Source organism: Rissa tridactyla, chromosome 4 (genome assembly GCF_028500815.1).
Source record: "Rissa tridactyla isolate bRisTri1 chromosome 4, bRisTri1.patW.cur.20221130, whole genome shotgun sequence".
In the NCBI taxonomy this organism is placed as follows: domain Eukaryota; kingdom Metazoa; phylum Chordata; class Aves; order Charadriiformes; family Laridae; genus Rissa; species Rissa tridactyla.
Window position 1 is genome coordinate 30929327 of NC_071469.1, and position 24855 is coordinate 30954181.

Consider the following 24855-nt stretch of genomic DNA (forward strand, 5'->3'; position numbering starts at 1 on the left):
TCGTGAAATGCTGAAGCCTCCACTGTAGGCACAAAAACACGGTGAAAAAACCTTTACCTAAACCTCATCACCTGCAGCTATCACCCCACCACGCAAAGACACAGAAAATAGCTAGAAAGTCACATTTTTAACTTAAAAAAAAAAAAAAGTAGAAATAAATGTACTGGAAGGTGAAAACAAATGCTGTCAAAAGCCTATATTTACAAATGGATAAAAACACAAAGGTATTACTACTGCCTGACGATGGCGACATGCCGGAAGAATCGGAGAGACACCTATTGCCTTGGTTCTATATTTGATTACCAAAACCCAACAAAACAACCAAACAGTGATCTCTTAATAGCAGTGGATTGTATAACCTTGTTGACGAAAGGGCTGTTCTCTAGGCAATCGGCAAACACCTCCCAGTTAGCCACATTTGCTGATTCGAGGCATAGCAGAATTTTCTGTCGTGATTTTTCTTTATTGATTTTTACACAAATCTCAATAACAATTGCACATTTAGAAAGTCTGTGATGATTAAGAATAAATACTTGTGGTTTGACCAGGAGAGAGTGGGACAAGGCTCCACGAGCCCTTTGAGGGACGCAAGGTCTTTACTTAAAGAGCGCAACACCACGCTTCTCTCAGTTTCTGATGTTGTCTTCAGCTCTTTCAATCCCAAAAGCCTCATGGCAGACAAGTCACGAGGAGAAATGCCAGGTGTCGCTGGCACGAAGAGAGCAGTCCGTGAGCCAGGCTCAGGGGACGACCAAGCCAGCGGGCTCATGGTGGTCCTGGACCGGCTCCTGCATCAGAGAGCGGAGGCTGTGACTGAATGGCTGCCCTCCCTGGCCGTCTGCATGCCCTTGAACGCCAGTGAGGCGGGGATGTCACAGCTGTGAGGGGACAGCGGGGTGCCTCCAGCGTGCTGCCAGCCGTGGCTCGCCATGTAGCCGGATGGAGCGGCGCTGTACGTCATGTAAGGTGACACTTGGGCTGGTGTGGCGTAGGGAGGCATGGCTGGTGCTGACACGAAACTGCTGACAGCCGGGAGGCCGTTGGGTGCCTGAAAGGAAAGGGAAAAATGTTTCTAGCAGAGTAAGACACAGCGGGTCTGCCATAAAAGAAGCTGCCCTCAGATGCTGCTGGGGCTTTGTACAAGAACCGGGGCCAGTGAGGACACCCAGAGAGCCACCCATAACCACTCCCCTAGATTTCAGGGGCGCAGTGCCCCACTTGTGCTTTGCTTTTAAGACCAGCTACCCCACATCAGCCCTGTACACCTCCCCCAGCAGCCTGGCCCTGATAGGGACCAGCAGCAGACATTTAGGGAACATACCCCAGGAGCAGGGCAGGAGCCGCCGAGCCCCCCGCCGTACACCTGCCTTCCCACAAGCTGCTGTTCAGGGACTCCTGAAGCCCATGGTTGCATCTAAACATCACGTTTGAGAGCGCCGCTGCTGGAGGTGCTTGTGATGAGTTTGTCCCATCTCTCTCGCTGAGCACCTTCATCCTCATGGCAATGAGTCCCATGGGTTGGAGCGGGTGGGCTGTAACATTTACCCACCTTTCCCAAATTTCCCATGGGGTGTTGGCCACCGTGGCTGGGCCCTGGCAGGTAGCGCTGTGGCAGTTGACGCTGGGTGTGCGGCGTGTAACCATGGCCGTACCGGCGGTAGGAGAGACGGATCCGTCCCAGCGCCTCATCTACCCCAGCCCTGAAGGAGGGAGGGCTGAGCCCTGAGCTGCAGCAGGCAGGCGCGGGCACAGATCCCGGAGCAATGCTCCCCGGAGCGGAGAGGTAACAAGCAGCTGGGGGAGGTGGGAACGTCTTAAACTCTTTGGTAACTGTTTGCTCAGAGCATGAGTCAGAACTGTAGCAGTATTATGATTATCGATGGTGTCTTTTAAAAAAAAAAATAAATCTTTCTGGGTACTTGGGATATAACCTTGCAAATGTTCTTTGCTCACAGCTTCTCCCGGTTTCAATAGGGCTTCTGTGCACAAAACAATCGCAGGGCTGGGTCCTTTCCTGCAAGCTATTTTCCTAGGTCCTTCCGTAGGCTGGGGAGAAGGTTTCTATTTAAATAGAGAAGGGAGAGTCCTTCAGCCTGCCATGGTAGGATTTCACAATGAATTACTCCTTATTTAAATAAAAAGTGTTTGGTGGTTTATTTCACACCCTGTAAATGCTTCTTCGGCAGAACAGGTACAAACCAGGATCATTTATCTTGCTTAAGTTTCAATTTTTGTAGTGTTTGTGTTTTAGGATTTGGGGTGGTATTTTTTCCCAGAAATATTTTCTATCTGAATATGAAAGAACAGGTATTGATTCAGCAAATCATGTAGCATCTGCCAATTTTACTCACCTGGCAGAACCAGACCTAACCTGGATAGTGCAGAGTTAAAAAATGGAATAGACTTTTTTGTTTCTGCTAAAACTTCACATGAGGTTACATTTCACTTGTTCGATTCCCGACTGGATTGCACCTGCCTAAATTTCCAGTATTTACCTCCATCGCGGCACTGGCCGGGTTTCAGGCTCATGAGTTTCCTACCAGTGTAACTCACAGTTCCACTGGCTGGACTATCCTCCCGTGGCCACTTGGGAAACCAAGCAGTAATCCCGCTGGAGTCAATATAAACATGTACAGCAATCTAAAACAGCAGGAGGCAGTGACGGGATCCCATCCACAAGCCTCCAATAGGTATATTAATTAGTACAAAACATACAGCTGCAGCAGCAACATAATTGTCATTCCAAATCCATAAACACTTTGTTGAAGCTGAACTTGCCTTATTCTTTTGAAAATCCAAATATGTGACCTGACCTTCAACTCCAATTACACGTCCCCTACTGTGTCTCAGAATTACACTTTAGTCTCAGCTCCAAATATCAGCGTTTGCAACAATGCTAATTAATACAAACCTTCAAATAATTGCACTGTAAATTAGCACACTTCTTAAATCACATGGAAAATTATTTCACTGAATTTACTGGAAAATAAAAAGTGTGGCAGGCCCTAAAAAGCTGCTGTTCTCCAAGCTCCCTGCCTATTCCACGGTGTAAAGTGCTTTTCAGAAGAATGTGAAACAAGAAGAGAGCACACCTCTATTTTTTCTAACAAACAGCAACAAAAAGCTTTTTGCAGAGGCAGTAAAGCCATTTGAGCCGTTTTGTTACACGGGGACATCGAGAGCCGCAACCCAAAGGGATCCTGCAAAGAGAACAACTACAGAAACCCCAAAGGGCTGCTGGAAGGAGAAAAGGAGAAAAGACCAGTGGCAAGTCCCTGAAGAGTCTCATAGCCATTGTGGGAGCACAAATCTACAGCCCCTGTGGCTCAGAAGAGGTTTTTTTGGACTCTGCGAGGCCACCCTGCTTCTCCAGGCTTGCCCACTCCCAAACAGGCTGGTACCAAGCAGTGGGCTCAAGGATGTGCCTGGAAGCCCCGTTTTAAGTAGGATTCTTCACTATGAATGGCCATGTCCCATGAACCTTGGCTGTACTTTTTAAAGGGTTCCTCCCAGGCCACAGAGGAGGAACATGTCCCTTCAGCCTCCTGTGTTGTCATTGCTCCCCTCTACCACATGTGACTGGGAAAAGCCAGAGTCCTCATTTGCCACAGAGAAGAGAAAATGCTTCTTGTATGCTGTACAGACTGCCATGCTGTAGGATGCTCTAGGATGCTCTCCAGCTGCTGGCACTTCCTCTTAGAGCTCTTTAGAAAAGGCAAATGTTCTAACAACATTTCATCTGAGAAAGAATAAGACTGTAAATGCATCCTTCCAAGTTGTGCATAGTGCTGCATTATGCCAAGGCGAAATACTGCTTGATGCAATCACGTTGCCAAGCACCTCTCCCCACCCCACCCAAGAGTACACGGGTAGTGCTACCTGTGAGAAACGCAAATTTTTGTCCTCAATAAATGACTTCCTGCTATGTACAAACGCTGTGTCCGAGCAAAAAAAGTCCCTGGAGCTGATGAATGTGTCTGTACATTTAAATAAAACAGACCAGGGCCAATCCTTTGGCCCTGACGGTGAGCAGCGCCATGCAATACCCAGCCCTATGGCTCTCCGCTCTTCTGCCAGAAACAGCGTGGCCTTGTCCATGCTGTTCCCTGCCTGACCTCGTGCTGGGGCAGAGCCTGGTTGTGTGCTAGTGGGACACAGGCAAGATCTGTGCCAGGCAATGTGCCAACAAGCCACCTCTTTGCTGACCCACCAATCCTTGAGTCCACGTCCTGGCCTCCTGCATCTCCTACAGACAAGGCCGCCAGGGGTTTCTCAGCAAACAGAAACTGAGCACTTTTTGCATGATTTGGGGCAAATCTGAGCTCCTGAACAGCTCGCATTAACTAAGGCATCGCTGATGAATATTTAATCTAATGTATATATTTTCCGCCACTTCTATTTATCGTTGTGTGGCCTTATGGCATGAAGTAAAATGAAAATCTCTGAACTGTAATTAATGGAGATTGGAAATTAATGAATGGAAATTAATGGTTTGTTACTGGATTACATTGGAGGTGCTACTTGGGTTGTTACTGATAAAACAAATGGGACTTGACTAAAGATTTGCTCGTTTTTGTAAAAGCTGAATTTAGAAGAATACCTACTCTGATTTATAACAGACAGAACAACCCTTTCACCTTACCCCACCACCACCACCTTTCAGGTAAATTGCAGCTGAGATAACTGATCTTTTTATAGTGTCTAGCTATTTTGAATGTGAGAAAGATCTTGCCCTAACTACGGAGGGCAGGACGTGGAGGCAGTTGTGTAGGGACCGCCAGTTGCAACCTGCCAGAGGCCACCAGTGCTGGAAAGCTGTTGTCGCTGCCTCGTTGACTTTAATGAATCATTCTTATTTTAGTTCCAGTGCTACAAAGCTTTACCACTCAAAACCATGTTGATGTGGATGCCTGCAGCCAGCCAAGCAGGAGGCACTGGGATGGGTAAAGACTGGCCCAGCACAGAGCGTGCCTCTGCTTCAGGGGAGGTTTCAGCCATCCCCGCAGAGCAGCCAGAGGCCTCCTCTCATCGGAATTTAAAGCTGAGGGGACAGAGAAAACCTCACCTTATGCGACTTAAAACTATGCTGCTTAAAAAAGAAACAAAACAAAACTGATTTTTCATCTCTGACTTTCATCAGTGAAGGACTTGACTCAATAATTTTAACCACGAGAGTTTTTACTTCGAAACGGCTTTAGGTACAATGTGTAGGTTATCAGAAGGGTTGAATCTTGTCTGTCAATCTGGCACTTTTTACAAACATGACATTCACTTAAAATAAATGGAGGAGATTAAGTTCCATGACCCTGTATATACTGGACGAATAATTCATCCTGCAGTATTTCAATCAGAGGAAATGAACGCCAAAATCTAAACATTCATAATTAGGAGTGCGAGAACCCCCTGGTGTTTATGGATTTTTAAAACCCTTAGAACATGTTTTAAGTGCAGAGCTTCTTGAACCTGGTTTTTAAGTTTTATAAATATTTTTTTTCCTTAATTTAAACCATTGCTTTTCAAGGGAAATCTAATTTTTTAAAGCAAACAAACAAACATGTAGTCCTAAGTGAACTAGAACCTCTGCTGTGCAAGTGATAAGGGTTCCTGTTTGAAAGTGCTTAGTGTCCGGCTTCTACAAAGACCACAGAGAAACATTTGGTCCGAGTTGCTGCTTCTATCAAGGTTTTGAGGCAACTGATGCAATAAGTATTTCCAAATTTTCAAGTGGTGTCCAAAACCTAGAACACACAACTTCTCACCAATTCACAAGTTTCACATGTTCTCACAAAGACACCTGCAAAACAGTGGCTGGGTCAGGATTACAAGTTGGGTCTGGTGCCTTTCTGCTGAGTTACTGCTGATACGCACCAGCGCCAGTGAAATTAATATCCAGGGCAGAATTCAAAGCCAAGGTGGACATAAAGTCTTGCTTTAGGTCACATAAAATGATGCTGCTGAAACAAATGGACGGCATGTATTTTTGCCAGTGAAGGAGTTGGTTCAGTAGTTTTAACAGAGGGAATTTTTAGTTTTAGACGCTTTAGGTACTATACTAACAGGGGAAGACTTTTGTTGTCATTATAGTTTTCAGTCTGTTTGGTATTTGGGACATAGAGGGGGTGGGTGGAAAAAACCAAGTCTAGAACCAAGCTTATGTGGGATTGTCTTTGGAACAAGTAATTTCCATTAGCTCTTTGGACTCCTAAAAGTCATAACAGTTCCTCTCCAAACCAGAGGTAACCTCCACACACACCTTGATTTCTGTTACGAAGGTTATGCTGGTAGAATGTGTCATACAGCTTCAGTCTCCTCTCTCCTGCATGGTAAGGAGACAGGGTACAAGCTTTCTGGACAAACTTCCCCATCAATCCAGGTCAGACAAAGTACCTGACTCTTTTTTTTTCTGCCTTGCTCATGTTAATACCAGAGAAACACACAAGCTAGGTTCCACTTTCAAGCATCATGGTATAAATCCAAATTCTATATTGTAATTAACTGGTATTATTTCATTTTGTTTCATCCCCTTCTCTACTTTTCCTTCTCTGCCTTTTTCTTGCTGGCTATGTGTTCTCTCAGTATCAAAATTAGACCCTTTCCCTGCGATCCGCTCCCGTGTGGCTTCTAAATATTTCAGAAAATGACCCAGAGTCACCTAAATTTTCTCAGAAATAGCATGCAGAATCACAGATCTGCATTTTATGTTAGTTATTACTAACAGCAATAATGCAAATGATCTCATTTCAGGTTTACACCAATAAAACCAAGAGCAGGTTTGGTGCCAGAGGTGGATGCCACCTCAGTTTTACAGTCTAAATCTAAAGTAAGTGTCCAAAAGAATGTAAATGATTCTTCTTATTTTAAAGTTACTGTGTCCAATTATTTGAATCACTTGCCCGTTGTAATGTAGTTGTTACAGTATTTTATTAAATAGATAATTTATTGCATAGACTAAGAGTGTATGTTTTGTAGACTAAGAGTCTATGTTTTGTAGAAGTATTCTAAATATCTAGGAAAAAAAAAAGAAGTGTTTCTGGAGAAACAACATCGGCTTCAAGCTCAAGTTACCTAATTCACCAGCCCTAAAGAGCTTGGACAGTGACTCAGCCCAAACTCCCCTGCTGGAATCAGCAGAAGTTCAGCCTGTGTCAAGACTTGGGGAACACACCTCTGGTGAATAACGTTGCTGTTTCATTTGGATTTCTCAATTCTAACACTGACTTGGATGGAACGAGTCCTTTCTGTCCTTGGATCAGCAAGCTCAGCGCGTTGCCTTGATCCTTCAGCACGGGGCCTTTCCCCGAGAGCAAACGAAACAAATCTGCAGAGGGATGACAACCTCTGAGTTGACTGAGAGCGGCAGCTCCCCAGCAAAGCGGAGGGCTGGCAGCAAGCTTGAGCTGCAGAGACGCTACCGGAGCTCCTCTCGCTGCTCGTTTTTCAAAACGAAAAACATAAACAGCTTCTGGAAAGGCTGAATCTTTTCTGAATGTCCTGAAACTGCAGTCGCAAAGAGAGAAGTCTGCTCCAGACTACTGGAGAAGTCATTTTTTCCACAGCAAGGGAAAAGCGTAGCAGGGAGCAGAGGTGAATATCTAGTCCTTCAATCAAGAAGGGCAAACTACCTTAAAAACCCAGAGGATATCTCATGTTTTTAGCGACATGCACATAATCAGTCAAAAAGGTTATGGCAACAGGACTAGGAGCAATCAAACTCCTAGTTTGAATCCTAGCAAATCAAACTGCAAACATAAAGGAAGCAAACATGCTAAATCTCCCTTTTTAATTGGAGGTTGAAGATGATTTATAAATCAAACCAACATATGAGATCCCAAGGGAAGAGTAAACAAATTTTCCAAGTAAAACATCAGCAGCAGGCCTGTAATGGAAATCTCATTTAGGGAAAGGGCATTACCTAAAGATGTAAGTAATACACCTATGTTTCTTTTCAGGTTTTAAAGTGAATAATTTCAAATAATAGTTCGGTAGAACTTGTATTTAAGTAAATTACAGCTTAATTCTGAAGCTGAATTCAGTACTTCAGCATCAATGGGAAAAATTACATGATCTTACAAACACTCATTCAGATCAGTGTCCCACTAAAATTAACGTGCCCACACAGGTAAGTCGGGGTTACCTAGAGAAGAAGGATTACAAAAGTCAGCACTGAGTAAATTTCTCCAGTTTATGATACCATTTTTCATTAAAAATCTTTTTAAGAAAAATGTCATAAAATTGCTAAGCTGTATGTGAATAACCTAGTCAGAGCTGACCCTACAAACTAGTGTTGGCTGTCTTTTTACAATGCTGGAAAAATCTTGCAAAAATCTTTCCATAGCTCATATTAGACCACGTATCCATATTCTTAGACGAAGGAACTTCTTTTTCTGAACATATTTCCCCTGCAATTTTCTATTAATTTCACCGCAAGCAGAAGAGAATAGAACAGACTCTGACAAGTGAGTACATTATCATTAAATAATTTTGACAATCAAAAAAACTTGTACAGAAGGGGGGACATTCTGTAGGTAGGACATTACTTTGTAACACATGCCTTTATTTTCAAGGAAGACTGGACAGCCATAATACACCGGAGTTGAGGAGCTTTTAAAATAACACACGGGCAAGGGGTTTACAGTAGGTCTGTGCTCAGCTGAACTGGGTTGATTCCCAGAAGATTGAGCTTCAAAAAATGGGAAGAGACCTTTCAAGAATAGGGAATTACAATATTTCTCTTTCACTGTAAGTCACACAAAGCAATGCTGATATTTTAGTTGAAGTCACAATTTAAAAAAAAAAAAAGTTATTTGCATGCTCGAGTGTTTTAAAATTCCAAACGTAATTAGTTACCCAATCCTATACCCTGTCTCTTACAAAGATGTCATTTTCTTTACAGTTTTTTCTCCTGTTACTAAATTAAATGCATTACAATGCACTGCATGAGAAAATCATGCTACTTCCTTCTAAAATAATGTTCATTCCCTTAATAATGAGCGGATCCCATTCCCCGTGTTTAACGTGCTTTTTTATTAACTTAAAGTTGTTTCCTTTACTTATAGGCATCCCCAGCTGCACTGAATAACACAGAAATCAGATAATATCAAATGAGTGTTTTAACTATAGTTGCGACATGCATCACGATCACTCTTAATTATATTTTCTTATCAAATTTTAAATCTTGGCCTCTTCTGGGAAATAAAAACCCACTTTTGGAAATAGTAATAGTAACTTCAATTTACACACCATCACCAATCCTTTCCTAAAGGAGCTAGGGGCATTTTATGTCTTTTCCAAAACAAACTACACCAGAAACAAAAGTAAAAAAAAAAAAAAAAAAAAAAAAAAAACAAAAAAACCAAACCTCTTTCTCAGAGGCTGAGGAATCCACTACAAAAACAACCGAGGAAAAGAGAGGTAGGAGAAAAAGGCCCGATGGAGACAAGGCGGACAGGGGTTGTTGTAAAACCTAAGCGCACTCCGAGGGAAAAGGGGGCAGCAGGGGTTTCCAATGCTTCTGCAGAAAAGGGATGGGTTTAGACGGTTTTCACAGTGAAATGAGATCTACCACTTATGGCACACTCTAGTATGTCCACCCAAAATGTCTCCCAAACGTAGATTATTGTGCAAGGTCTGTATGTTCACTGAATGGTTGCTTCCCATTCATACTCCAGTTTAGAAAGGATGATATAAATGGAAGTCACTGCCTTCCCAGTGAAGATGCTGGGTCTTGGGTTATATTCTATTATTTAACAAGCCTCACAACTGGAGTGAACACAAACTCTCTTTGCTGCGAGCACAAAGCTTAATTTTGGTGACAAAGACACAACTTGAGTCTCCCTTAGACAGATATCCCGTGCTTAAAAGAAGAAAAGGAAAGTTCAGAAAGAAATCATACCACATAAGCAAACTCCCTGGAGTAGGAACTAACAACAAATTCCCATAGTTTTAGAACAGATTTGCACAATAATTCCCTCTTGCTATTTTGGCAAAATCTGGAGTTGGGCAGGGCATGAACATTACACAAGCAAATACACTGAAGGGAATAAATATTTGGTCTTTCTACGCTAATGGTTAAAACTACAAGTATTAGCAAAAAGTTCTATGAAAAATGCCTTCTTAATATAATACATTTAACAATATATTGAAATATCAATACGATGTTATTTAAATTAAACTGAGGTTGGAAGAAGGAGACATTATGGACAGAGAGACATCAAAGGGATTCTTGATGGCTAGAAGCTGGGCAAATATGGGGTCAAACTGGTAAAGTCCCCACTTTGTCCTCTTCAGGGAGGAGAGACAAAACATCAGTCCCCTTTGTCTGACAAACCTCTGATGCTGCAGAGGCAATTACTGAGAAGCTGGTAAATTAATGAGGGTGAAATCACAGCCCGTGGATTATTGAATGCCCATCATCATTGTGACTCGGTTATGTAGGCAATTCTAAGAGCTGATAAATTGCCACAACAGACAAATTCAAACACACCATACAGTCTTTATCTACCTCCCACTCTACTGCAAGCACCAGAAGGCTGAACAGATCAAGTCCTATCTAATCCCCCTGCCCCTGGCACTCTGCTCCTTGGCTGTGATAGGTTTCTCCCACCACTCTCGCTTTTCGCTCCCTGGTCCTGTTTGTCATGGCAGAGCTCCTGGTGGGTTGGGGCCCTTTGAGCAGAGGGTGCTCAGAGTGCAGCTGGAGTGTCATTATACCATTCACTCACCTCTCTGACTTTCTTTATTATTTTCGTCCGGGTGGAGTGCCCTGAAGCCATGTGGGTTGGTGGGCAGGGCACTGTGTTTTGGCCGTGGAAGCAGGTGGCCAGTAAGAGGCAGGTCTCACAAATGGGGTTCGAATGGGGTGCCATCCAGATCACCTGGGAAGGAATCGGGTGCATGTAGTGGGATCAGCTCATGCCCCTCACCCACAACATGCAATGACATGGATGCCTAGACCTCGAGCAAGCCGTCTTAGTGACAGTATTTTAATAGCAGGCACTGGTCTGGAGATCCTAATGAGAGGGACATGGAACCAGACAGTCCCCAAGCCAAGGTCTGAACCCCTGCACCAGACAGGAACTTTGCTAACAATTCTGCTAGGTACTACAGCCAGAGAGCAAATAAGCACCACTCCTCAACACCTTCCCTCCCCCTGGGTACGAGTGAGGAGCAGGAGGTACGGACCTTTATCACTAATGGATTTTGCACGGACCCATAGCAGGAATCCAACTGCCTGAATCCTGAGTTAGAATATAAAATGCCAAATAAGTAATCTGATCTTTTTTTTTTTTTTTTCAATAAATAATCTGTGTAGGAGGGTCGTGTAATTGGCCATAACATTTAAGGTTACATTTTCATTGTATTTCCAAAGAAGTTACCATATGGTGTGGGTTCTAAGCACTGCAGATAAAAGCAATTACAGATGCTTTGGTCACCACATATACAGTTCATTGTTCATCTACAATCAAAGATCAGGAACTAAATATTTACAATGCCTACGTTTTCTGCGCAAATAATTGTCCAGGATTGCACCCACAATTATTTGCGATCACTTGCCCTAAAGTGGAGCCTTCCCTTTACGTGCTGTAAGCACAGGCCGCTCATCACCCCTAATCAGAGCACAACCAAGGGACAGGGACTGCTACCCCAGAAAAGCCAAAAACTCAAGCCACTAACTGATGAAGTTCAGCTGAGACAGAAGTGAAGCAGTTGCTGCTTTGGGGTCTGCCCAGTACGTCAGAGGAAGACTTCACCCAAATCGCGTTCACAAGCCCTTCTGAATTAGAAGGAATGTTTTCAGCAACTCCGGTAGATTTGGGATCAGGCCTCCAAATAGCTCACCCTTTCCAGACAGTTTGCAGTAACCGCTTGCTCTTAGACCCCAGTTACAAGTTTTTTTCCCCGTTAATGAATATCAGCTCCCTTTGGCAATGTGCACATCTGCTTCCCTGCAATGCACACAGAAAATATTTCTGAAAAAAAAAAAAATACTTCCAAAGCTATTTGCCTCTCAACAAATCGTATAGACATATGTCTGCATTTTCATACATGTGTAAATACAGACCACAATTTTTGCAGTTGGCATATCCATGACGTTAGTCCAGAAAGTCACAAGCATCAGATGTCTGAAAACTGCATTTTAAATATGATACATATTTATTAAATGTTTTCATTTCAAATGCAGGGTACAAATGGGTTTCTATTTCAAGTGATTTCAGCTATTTCTTTTCTTAATGCAGCTGTCAGTATAATCTGCGTAATGCATAAAATACTCACAATATTCATCCTTTGTATTAATAATATACTTATCTGTAGAAGCCATTCCCCCAACACCACATTAAATGTGCCTCTCCGGATAAACACGGCAATATTACTGAGCTCTGTATGAAATGTGTATGACCCAAAACTGCCAAGCTCTCAGAAAAATCTATTTTCAGTTTCTCTGATTCACAGTCGCCCTGTTTGCAAAGCGGTATGACAAATTTGTGAATATGCTGCATCAGGAAAATACAATGCAATTGCTTATGTATAAACGACAGATTGGGACATCAGGTAATTAAAAATGAATAGAAACTTGACAAGGCATCTCTGTGATTTCCCAAGGAACATTTGGTACAGAATCACAGTCTGGCAGGCAGAGCTTTCAATTCCCCAAACCCAAATACCAAAGAACATCGCAAACAAAGGCCCCAGAGACATCAAGAAATTCATAATGCTTAAAGTAAAAAATCTTCTACATCCAGAGGTTCAGCTTCGTGTTAAATGAGTGTGACTGCGTATTGCTGAGGCAAAAATGTGAAGTCTTCCTGCCTCTTTTGTGGAGTCTTTTCTCAGGCTGAATTCCCACTGATGCATGGGACAAGGGGTGAAATGCAGCCGTTCAAACCCGTGGAAGAGATCAGCCTTGGCTGCTGGCTGACAAGTCTGGGAAGTCAACAAGAGCTTCACCTGAACAAAGCCTACAGGACCCCGTGCGTTAAAATAAATGCATGTAATTTAAAAGGAGGGATCAAATAAATATATTTTAAAAGCGCAGAAGACCTTGTTCTTTGGGCTCAATTCTTCTAGTCTTCCTCATGCAGGGGGAGTTTCCAGGGGATTTCTTGAGAAGTATACTATTATCTTCCATGACTAAAGCTGGGGAACAAGTCCTTCACGCGCTTAGTAACTATGGAGCTATTTGCAGGCTGTGGACAGGTGAACTTTGAATGTTGCTAATGCTTAAAATGTATAGCTGACATTCACTGGAAACAGCAGAATTCCCTATCGCTCACACAAAATCCTTTGTTACTGCGCTTCAGAGCGCATTCCCTCTGCTCCTGTTGTGTAATGGGAAAGCCTAAGTAAAACAGGCACGCTCGATTCCCTGCTGCTCTACTCCTCTTGTGGACGCTGCTGACTTTGGTAACACAGACATAAAACTGGAATATTTCAGAACAGTCGCTTCTCTTCTCTGGAGGAAATCAGCTGCCTGCCTTCTTAAGACCCAGCTTTTGTAATAAGCTTTGCCCAAAGGAGACGAGGAAAACAGCATTTACCCTGAAGTCCAAAGACAGAGCACCCTGAAGTCCAAAGACAGAGTCTATTTCACCGTAGTCCTCCTGGCACAGAAATCATGACTGTGGCTTCCCCATTTTCCACCTTTCCAGATACCCATTCGCTAGATCCGTACAAATGAGCCAACGTTCTCTACTGTCCTTTGCTCATCTATTTACACACCAAGCAGTACACATTGCAAGAGACTATGTAAAGATCTAGGAACATCAGAGTATTTTACTGTCACTCACTGCATAAGTCAGTGCTACATGCAGCAAGAATTCAGTTCATAAATTTCACTTTGCACCTGGTTGGAACAGATCTTTTGGCAAAAAGAATGTTGCAAAAAACTGCAAAAAATCACATCTCCACATCCTGACTTGACACGAACTTTCTCTGAATAAATTCTAAATTAGCAAGGCAGTAAACTTGTGACAGATGAAGCAATTAATGTACATGTGGATTAATTCTCTGGTAAACAAGTCTGAATACTACATGAACAGACTGGTCTATACGTTCCTTTCCAAAGCCAAATTCTATTTAACCATATTGTTATGGGGAAGGACCTGGGGGGAATCTCCTCTGTATCTTCTTTTAGTGAGCAGGGTTCTGAAAAGGACCTTTCTGATAAATACTTTTTAGCTTTTCTGCCCTTTTAAACTGTCTGGACAAAGTCTTTTGATAAATGAATTCCATTTTATTAATAGCAATTTGCTCCATTTTTAAATAGTGAATATGTTTAAATGACATATATCAGGTGATCTTTAAGGTTGGACAACACTTTCAGACTGGTATTGACAGTAGAACAGTGATGTATTATGAAGATGAAAGCATAAATAGAGTGAAAAAAAAAAAAGATAAAAAATAGTTTCCAACACCAGCATTGAAAATAACCTGATATACATAACATTGTTGCTCAACACGTGTGCTGAGGTAAATGAGATTCCAACAGCGGCGATGGTTTATAGCCTTTGAGCCGGATCCCGCACAGCAGAATTGTGTGCAGAAGGCCCAGCTTGGAACCTAAGACAACGCAGCCGCAGCACAGCTGTTCTTTACAGAATAATGACAAGCTATTTCCATCATTTTAACTAAGGCTGCTAGCACTTTATTTGTTTCGTTTTTAAAGAAAATTGTGGAAGGACGAATATTGACTCTAATTCTGTCTTTAACCGTACAGTCATGTCTATACTACATTGCTCGTTGTTTGTAATATGAAATGAACAGAATAATAATGGGATGATAGAAAAATGTAATACAAAACAAATATGACAGGGTTAAGGTCGGTATATTGTTTGTAAGGCAACATATGGAATAAAGTGGTTGTTCATCTTTGGGGCCCACGATATTTCCCACCCTGCCTCATTCACCACTTTGCAAGCGTTCCCGCAGTTTGCGCTCCACATCTTAGGTTTGAAAAGGTCTAATTCAGCTACTCTCAGCACCAAATCCGAGCTATAAAAGTCTCCTCAACATGGAATCCAAAGACAGACACAGAACTCGAAAAATATGTCCAAACCCTCTGTCTCTGAATGGGAACACGCTAAACAGAGAGCACGGATTTTCCTCAACTTCGTTATAAGCATAATAAACGAAGGGCAGGGAAATCACAGTCTGAAAGACCTGTGATACGTTTTGAAATGTCTCCATTGCACGGAAGAAAAGTTTTCAAAACCTGTGCCTTCCCAACTAGTAATAGTTGAGCCTTTTATAGCTGTTCTCCTGGCATGGGATTTGATTAGCAAGTACAAAGATTTAGACAGAGATTTATTAAGTAACAGTTATATTGTGTTGTAATTAAAATGTAGGAAATTCGCCGTCTACTTAAGCGTTTAAAAATGCTTAATGTAGGAAGCAATTACACCTCATTTTCAAATTATTCCCCTGCCTGCAGAGCACGCTGTGGACAGGGGGAAAGGCGCTGTACAAGGGCGGCGGGCGGGACGTACCCGCTCACACGGCCGGGCCCGGGGCAGCTCGGCCCGGCGGGGGCTCGGGGCCGGGCCGGGGGCAGAGCCCCGGTGGGCGGCGCGGCGGGGTCCGGTGGCCGGGCGGCTGGAAGGGAGGGCGGGCAGAGCAGGCAGCCGGCGGGAGCCGGTGCGCGGCGATTCTCGGGTGTCTGCCGGGAAGGCTGTGCCGCCGCGGCGGGGGCAGCGCCGGGAGCCCGGGGCGACCGGGATGCTGGAAGCTGCCCGCCCCGCCAGCCCTCCGCCCGCCGGGAGCCTCTCAGCCGGGAGAAAGGCGGGCTGGCGGCTGCCGGAGGGGGCTGCGGCGGCCGTGCCGAGGGAGGGAGCAGAGAGAAGAGCAGAGGAAGGAGCCGGGCTCTTTCCCGACGTCGCCCGTCTTGGCGGACTCGTTTTGCAAACCAAAACCGGCCCCGGCTCCACACCGAGAGCCGCAGGGCCACAAGCCCGCGGCCGAGCTCAGAGGCCCTGTGCATCACGGCCATCGCCCCCCTCTCTCTTTACCTGGCTGTACTTGGCCTCCTGCTCCAGGGAACTCTTCTCCAGCCCGTTCACGGCGTGCTGGGCCGGGGGAGGGAAGCTGTTTCGGCCCAGGCTGCTCCATTCCTCCACCTTGGGGCTAGGGTAAGGCGAAGTGTCGCTCACTGCTGGGAAACACGGCGGGGAAAGGGAGTTAGAGGCTGGGATAGGGATGCGGAGGACTTCGCTCCGGGCTGGAGACGGCTCCCTCTCCCCACGGGACGCAGTCAGTGGGGCAGAGCATAGGGGAAGCCTGTCCCTCTCGCCCGCTACACCTCGTCGAGCCTCCGGGGAGCCCCTGGAGAGGGTGATCCGGAGGGAGAAGGGAGTCGGGTCCCTCCGCGCAGCTGATGGCAGAGATCGCCAACCGCGCCCGGAGCTGGCAGAATCGCTCGTCCCCGCGTCCCTTCACAGCTGGGCGGAGCTGCCCTCTCTTCCCGGTATTTGTTCCCCGGGATCTCCTAACGGAGAGGGGTACGGGAATCGTCTCGTGTGTGTGTGCACGAGTCTGAGGACAAACGATACCCCCTGTTAGAAATAACCCTGTCACGGCTGCAGATAAACCAGACTGCAAAAAAGTTTCGGACGAAAAAAACCCAAGAAAACAAAAAATAAAACACGAAAAGACACTTTAAAAAATAATAAAAGGAAAAGGGAAAGGAAAATACAAGGAAAACAGAAGGAAGAGAAGAAAGAGGAAATAAAAAAATAAAAGTCCTGTCATTTACACGCGCATCAACTGCGGCACGGGAATACCGGGCTGTTTTGCAGGCGCGCAAATTCTCCTTCCCCACCGGGGAGCCCCGGGAGGGGTGGCGGGAGTGGGAGGGGGGTCCCCGAGCCCACGTCAGGCCGCATGGGAGGCTGCGGGGCCGCCGGAGCCGCCGTGGGAGCGGGATCCCCCGCGACACCACCAGGCTCGGCCCCTCGGCGAGGCTGGGGAAAGGCACAAACCTGAAGTTGTCTTAAGAAATTGAGCTCTCTCGGTTAGCGCCCTTTTCTGCTGATCTCACACTTTCCCATGAATAGGGGCTTCCTTTCCGTGTCAGCAAGGTCAGTTTATCCTATAAATCAAGGGCGAGCAGCCCCCTTCTGCGGCATCAGCCGCTCGGCAGCCCCGGCTCGCTGCTGGGAAGGGGTGGGGGGAAGATTTTAAGGCTGCAGAAAGATGTGTGCAGCTCCAAGGTCTGAGGAAGACGGGGCAGATACCGAGGCACCCGGCAGAGGCCGGCCTGCCTGCCAATGTGGTGTTAATAAAAGAGGAACTCACTAAAAAAAAAAAAAACAACCTAAATTTCTCATGTGATTATAACGTTCTCATTCTTTTTAATGTTCATTGCCAACACTACCTCTCCCCAGCACAGAGCAGAGATTGCCAGGCTTGTATTTGTTAAAGTCGACTCAGAAACACGTTTTTTTTGTGCCAGTGAGGTCTGACGATAAAGTTTATACCGTGAAGTAGAGGGCAAAGAAGGACAAAAACTGATATATTTTTGTAAGTATGAGTATAAATAAAACATACTTATGTGTGCCTGTGTGTATTGCTTGAAAAACCACACTACCTTTTTGAGAAAAGAAAAGGAAAATTATTCTGCAATGCCTAAAGGATCAATTTGCATTTGCTGCTGGAACCGGATTGTTGCCGTTAAAACGCAATGAAAACAGAAATCACAGTCGTCCCCCCCCCCGCTAATTGGGAGGGAAGAGTGGGACACAGAGATCGCTGTAGGCGAAGGTTATTTTAGACTGTTGTTTTAACCACATTCACTCTTAGTTCACTGGCAGAGACCGAAATGGAAAAAATGTCCCTTTCTTTGCGGCAAAGCGTAGCGAGCGGCTGGGAGACGTGACACAGTTTCCAGGCGGAGAAACAGAAAGAAGGTGGAAGGGATAAAAGAAGCAAATCTTGGGGGAAGGGGGGTTCGTTTTCCTGGACCACCGCTTCGGAGGAAAATACAGCACCAGAATGAAAGCAATTAGGTGACATTTGAACTTCCTGCCGGAGCAAATTTGGCCTGATTGCGAAAACTAGAGAAAATGGACTTCTCGGTAACGCCAAGGCGGCGCCTGAGACTGGAGGGCGGCAGCGAGCCCCGGCCGGCACCGGGACCGGGGCCGGGACTGGGAGCAAGCTGCTCCGGGGCCTGGGGCCGCCGCAGCCCGGGCCGTTCCCTGCGGCCGAGGTCGCTCCTTCTAGGGTCACAACGGCAGCGGTGACGGCCGATATTGTACCGTTGGCTGGTCCGCCTGGAGCCCACCCCGGGACCTCCGATCTGCCCGCGTCCCCAGGCGCATCCTCCGGTAAGCTCAGCGCCCGGCTGGGGCTGGGGAACATGGGAGAGCTTTCCCGAGGCAAACCACGAAACCTCCTTCCGACCCTCGGAGAGGAAGGAGCCCAGGAGCAGGGGATGGAAACGCTCCGGCCCTGCCTGGCTGCAGCTGCAGCCCCTGTCCCCCCTCCTCACCTTGGTCTGTGATGGAGCGGATCCCCAGGATGTCCGTCACCGAGTGGGAGGACGGCCACGTCCTGGGCATGGCCATGGTGCTGGCAATGGCTGGCACCCCGGGAGGGGTGGGCACCTTGGCTCCTGCAGCAGCGATGGGGCTGGGGTAGGAGTAGATGTGGTTGTAGGGCAGAGCGGGCTGCGGGGGCGGCTGGTGCTGCTTGTAGGACTCGTAGTGACTCTGCTGAGACAGGTTCCCGATTTTGTTCCGGAGGATGCGGCTGATGGAGCTGACCGACGGCACGTTGTACTTGTCGCACACGCCATCGGCCAGCAGGCGATCCCGGATCTCCCAGGCGAAGATGCCCGGATCCCTTTGTTTGTAGGTCCGGATATGTTTTACCACCGTGGGGGTGGTGACCCGAGGCTTGCTGCCTCCGATAGCCCCCGGTAGGATGGAGCCGGTCTCGTTGTAGCGAGCCAGGATTTTGCTGACACAGCCGTGGGAAACGCGGAGCTGCCGGCTGATGTCACACGGCCTGATCCCCAGTTGCGCCAGTTCCACAATCCGCAGCCGGATGGCATTGGGCAGGGGTCTCCCGTTGACAAACACCCCCCCGAGCTGGTTCACTTCCCCGAAGGCAGGTTCTGCAAGCAAACACACAAACACACCCGTCGGACATGGCGAATGGCTCAGAAGGGGGCGTCTGAACTCGTCACAAGGCAAGTATCACAGCTCGGAGACCCCCCGGCCACTCCACGCACGCTTCTTTATAGTAGCGGGGTGTTCTCAAATTTGAAGAAAAATAATTTAAAAAAAATATTTTAAAAAAAGCAAGGGTGAGGGGAGAACAAATAAAGAGAATTAAAAAAAAAAAGAAAGGAAAAAAAAGAAAACCCGTGGCAACAAATGTCAGAGCTCTCCGGACTGTGCATCAAGCATATTCCAAAAAAGCACATTCCAGAGATGAAAAACGTGATCGCCCCACCAGACAAGCCAGCTTTATTGCCACAGGAAAAAAGGATCACGAAGAAAAGAAAAAGAAAAGAAAAACATTTTCGAAGATGTTGGGGGAGGGGGAGGAAGGAAAAGTAGTTGAGGAAATTCTTTTACATCTTGGGAGAGGCAAGGGCAACGCGGTGCTTCTGAGTCGCGACTAACTTTTTAAAGACCGTTTCTGGTGCTGTTAGCGCCTCTCGCTTAACAGCACAATTACACCAGGCTGTAAAACAAACGTGCTAAAATGTTAACTGCTAAGATCGGTGTCAGGAATAATATACAACGTGCCGCAGGCTCCAGCCATCCACTCGGCTGCGATCCTGCCTCGCACTCGCCTAATAGCATTAATAATAAACCGAGCAGTCATTAGCTTTTCTCTCTTCCCTGCTCCTGACCCTTAACGTGTTCTTACAACTTGTAGGAACACGAGCAAAGTCAATAAGGGAGCTGCGGCGGCGGCAGATGACGGCGCACGGGTGCTCCCCCTCTCTTGACAGCACTTGAACCCTCCTGCAGCTCCCGGCCACTTACCCATTCCTCTGAGCGGGACACCTCTGGGGCTGCCCTAAATCCCAGACGGAGACCTACGCCCGGAGCCGGGCTCCCAGCCTCCCGGCCGCTCCCGGTTGCCACTAGCCCCCGAGGCTCTCTGCTCCCCACCGAGGAGGCAAGCAGGGGCGTGAGGGGGGGAAAAAGGCTACAAGGAAATCTGCTTCCCGAGGAGAGAGCCTTGACTTCTGCATTTCAACCTCGGGGCAACGTGGGCAGGGCCGGGGCTGGGCAGGGCGCCGCGGCCCACCCGCTCCCCCGAGCCCGCCCCCGGGGGCGGCCCCGCCGCCCAGACGCCCTCCCAATGGCCGGGGGAGATGACGGACAGCGCGGCGCCCGGCGGCCCTTCCGCTTTGCCCGGCGGGCGGGACCGGCACCTGGGTCTCCGCCGTTACGGCTATGGCTGTTCCCTACCTGCCCGGCGGTAAGTGCGGTCTGTGCTGAAGTGGGGGTCGGGCATCGCTCGGACGGCGGGCACCGGGGGGGAAGGGGAGCACCGTCGGGGCCGGCGCCCCGTCTCCCGGAGCGAGCAGCCGGGGAGGGGGCGGCGGGGCTGGCAGCCCCCCGCCTTTTCCCTGACAGAAGCAGAGCGGCGTCTCCCCACACGCGCCGTTTGTCCCCGCGTCGGCTTTGCAAGACGCGGGAGAGTTGTTCTTCGTTGCTTGCGGCCGCCTCCTTGTAATAAAGTACTATTTCGCTAACGAATACTTTACGGGTGGTGTACGAGAAGGCTGCGAGCGGTGAGCGTTGACTTATTTTCCGTGGAAACCGCCAACCGGTGGGGAAATGGGCTGCAACTTCGCTTGCCCGGGGAGGAGCCGGGGCTGGCGGCGCCCGGGCATCGGGATGCTGATGTTCCCCGGCTGCCAGAGACCGGCTCAGCCCTTGTTTTAATCCTCGCACTAAACGTTGCTTAAACGTTGAGCTTAACTGTAAAATGTCAACGCCTCGCAGCTGATTTCAACTTCTTCAAAGACACTGCTGCATATTAACAGTTAAAAGAAAAACAGACAAAGCTGGTAGGAATTAAGGTATGTGTGGGTCACGGCGTGTTTGTGTATGTGGAAGAAGTGTTTGGTTTGGCATTAGGTGTACGGATCCCGGTCGGTGAGCTTGTGTGAGTGCCTCCTACATCCCACGTACATCATGTTGCACACAGAGATCATGGGCGTCCCATCATCCAACACAAAATTTATCATGTTTTTCTTTATTTTTTTTCCTGAGATTCTTTTTTACTTGTTTTGTTTTGTTTGCTTGTTTTGTTTTGTTCTTTTTTTTTTTTTTCTAGTAGAGTCTCGACAGTACAGGCTCTATAAACTAAATAAAACGTGAAAAGAAATAATGTGGTGACCGGAGTGCACGAAATATCAGCGTCTAAAATACGAAATTGATGTCGCTGGTGTGTATGAACACTATATAAATATTATTTTAATTGAAGCGTTTCTAAGACATTTTTAGAAAAACAAAAATCAAACAAATTAACTGAGCTAGATTTCAGAGCCTGGACATACCGCAATGAACGTCTAGTTAGGAGTAAGTAGGATGTTGCAGGAGATCGCCCAGAAATTAATGGCGTGGTTTTTGTGGTGGAAAGAAGGCGATCGTGGTTCTTTCGCAGGTATCTCTTTATTTAATCGGGATATCGGCGGATACTTCCGTTTCCTTCACAGGGATTAAAAAAAAAAAAAAAAAAACAAACCAACCTGACAACAACAAAATTTCTATGGCAGTTTTGTGGTTATTTCAGAAACGTGAGTTGCCCATTCAGAATACCACGCTTGTAAATTGTGGTGCTTCCTCAACCTAGATAAAATTGCCTCTGGTAAAGGGGGACACCCCCCACCCCGCGCAAATGCCATGGTCCGAAAGCGATGGCGTGCTGAGCGGGCAATACTCGCAGGCGTTTGCTGAAGCCAGAATCCTTTTCTGTGTCGTGGGCTGACCCTCTCTGGATATTTTTAAGGCAGGAGGCATTGAACTAGTGGGACCCGGATCCAGCCTTTAATTAGGTTAATTATGTAATTAAACAATGGAAGGGGGTGCGTTCCCTAAAACTTCCGATCCACGTTAACAGCATACTTCTTCTCGAAGCAGAGTCGCTGGAAGGACCCCCGACAAGGCTGCCCGCCCGGGAGGAATGATCCTGCCGGGCTCTGCCTGCCGGGAAGCTCCCCCAGGGCTGCTGGGATGCTCGGACGTGACCCCGAGCTGCTCTCCCACGCTGCCCGGGGAGTTTCTCTCCCCATCTGTGCCTATTGTGCTCACAATTGTGTCCTTTTCTCCCCCCCGCCGTGTCCTCTAACCTGTCCCCCCTCCTTCCCTCTCCCACCCCTCCACCCCCGAGCCCGCCTCTGATCTCCTGGATATTTGGTTTCTTTCCCTTTCTCAATGTGTGTTCCTGATGTGGTCCTGTCGGAAAAGCTCGTTTACTCTGCTCGGGTCTCCAGTGGTTTAAGGATAATGTTTATCAGAAGTGAACGTGCTCAACTTGTTTCCATTCAACTGCTGAGTGTGGGCTGAAATACCAAAGGTCACATCTACAGTGAGTCGGTAGAGGGCAGGGGGAGCCGAGAGGAATATGAAAACATTATAATATACAACAGCCTGTTGATCGCTTGTGACCCGCCTGGCAAAAAGATTAATTTTTATTTTTTTTTCAGGTAGGAAATCACTGAAGAATCGGAGGGGAAAGGCGGCAGGGAGAGGAGGGAGAGGGGCGTGGGGTCGGGGTGCCTCCACCCGGGGAAAAGGCACGCGTGGCCGAGCAGGGGGCTCGCCCCGAGGTGCGGGGCCGCTCCGCAGGCGGCCGCCCCGGCACCCGCGCCCCCACCGCGGGGTCACCCCGGCTGGGCAAAGCAAAGCGGGGGAGCGGGGGGGAGACTCGGGCAAGGGCCAGCCGAGAGCGTGGTTTCCCCTCCCGCTCCTTCCCCTCCGTGCCGCAGAGGGGGACTGAGCCGTGCCGTCCCTCACGATGCTGCCGGAGCCCCGGGTGCCGGTAACCGCCGTCCCTCGGAGGTCACTGCCCCTGCTTGTCCCCTCCCGCCCGACACCGGGGCATCGCAGAGGGGACCTAGAGGCTGCTCCCCCGCCTCTCCTTTCCCTCAAAGCCCGTTCTTTCGCTCCTCCACGAAACGGACTTTGGCGTGAGTTGCCTGCAGCAAATCGCCTGTACGGCAGCAGCCCCAATGCGCGGCCGGTAGCCCCTGGCTCCCCTCGGCCACGAGGGCCTTTTCCGGGGCCGATGGGCCTCCAGAGAGTGCCCAGGCCCCGGGGCACCCTTGAACCCCACCCGGAGCGGGGTCCCGGCGCAGTGGCATCCCGCCCCTCCGGCCGGGCTCCAGTCTGGAAGGCGGCCGAGGCCCCCAGCGCCGGCGTACTCGCCTCGGCGTGTCCGGCTCCTGCCTCCCTGAGCCGCCTTGAGAGAGAGCCCGTCCTCCGTGAGGGCCTTTCTGCAGGGGCTCCACGGGATGTATCGCCTCGCTGATCCCCAGCTTCCTCCGCTCTCCTACTGTAGGAAGAAATTAGCCAAAGACAACGCGGCACACAACCCCAGCCCCTCTTTGAAGCTGCAGACTTTTAATGATTTTTTTGCGGGCGGGGGGGAAAGGAAGCTAACCCCCTTTCTTTCCCCGAGGGGAGGAGGCTACTGAGGAGCTGCTAAGGCAGAAGGATGCTCATATGGCAACATATTTTGTAAGTAGAAGCCCCCCCCGACCCTTCCCGAGAGACGAATCACCCCCCGCCTGTGTGTGTGTGTGTTTAGTAGGGTGGCCAGGTTTCTCGAGGCGATGTGGGGAAACTGTGGGTCTGGGGTGGCGGAGGTGAGACCCACAGAGACGTGGTGCAACCGTCGCCGGGACTGTCGCAGACTGTCGCAGCTGTCCTGTCTCCCTTCCCAGCTCCTGCCATGCGGCGCAGAGTCGCGAAATTAGCCCCCGGGAAGCGTTGTGAACAGTTTGGAGGGTAAAGAGCATCTTGGAGCCGCAGCAGGGGTGGGGGTGCAACGCGGTGGTGGTGTCGGAGAAGCCTTTAGTCACCTCTGAAAGAAAAGCAGGGAAAAGCGGACAGAGGCAGGTGGAAGGGCAGCGACAACTTAGCGACAGCATTGGGCTGCGGCTGGAGGTGAACCAACCCCGAGGGAAGGTGCTGTGTGATGTGTAGAGAGACGGGACCCACGGCGCTTTGAAACGGGGCTTTCGTTTTGCACAGAGCTATTCCTACACGCGGGCGTATAAAAACCCCAGGGGATCTCCGGGGATCGCTCCTATTTTCTGCGAGGCCTGTCAGAAACCAAATACACGATGAAGGAAGGCGCCTTCGCGTCTCGCTGGCTGCCACGTGCGTTCCTTTATGCGACAAAAAAGCTGAGCCCAGCAGGTTGGCGAGGCCACCGTGCCTTAGCAGGGCGCGGGGGAGGCTGCGGGGCCGGTCCCGGCTGAGCCAGCACTCCCTCGGGGAGGGACGGGAGGTCGGTCCGCCGCTCCCCCTCCGAGCCTGAGGTCTGCAAAATGCCCGGCCTGACCCCCAGGTCTCAGGTGTGATGACCACCCCCCCCCCCCGCCTCCCGCGTTGCCTGCGACAAGCGCGCTTCAAACAAGCCCCCGGCAGACGCCCGCTTGGAAGCGGCGGCGAAGGAGGGGGGGGGGACGTGTTTCGCGGGGCGATGCCCCTTTCTGCCTGACCGCCGCCTCCCCGCAGCCCCCGAGCCCCTTGGCGACCCCCGGCCCCCGCCCCTCTGCAGGGGCAGGCCCCGTTTTCCGCTTGTTCTCCCCTCTTCGGGGGAAAAAGGCTTTGTGAGAATGATCCTGGGACACGCTGCCGATCTTTCGGTGCTAGATGTCGCGTC

At 48.5% G+C, this 24855-nt stretch overlaps 1 protein-coding gene across 1 annotated transcript; it reads right to left on the minus strand.

Moving 5' to 3' along the window:
* Window positions 1-793: 793 nt before the first annotated feature.
* Window positions 794-20469, minus strand: PAX9 (paired box 9). Its single transcript, XM_054197981.1, has 5 exons — window positions 20424-20469; window positions 18482-19108; window positions 16002-16144; window positions 10722-10874; window positions 794-1048 (listed from the first exon to the last, which is right to left on the minus strand). The coding sequence occupies exons 1-5, from the start codon at window positions 20467-20469 to the stop codon at window positions 794-796; spliced, it is 1224 nt and encodes a 407-aa protein (XP_054053956.1).
* Between the last annotated feature and the right edge of the window lie 4386 nt (window positions 20470-24855).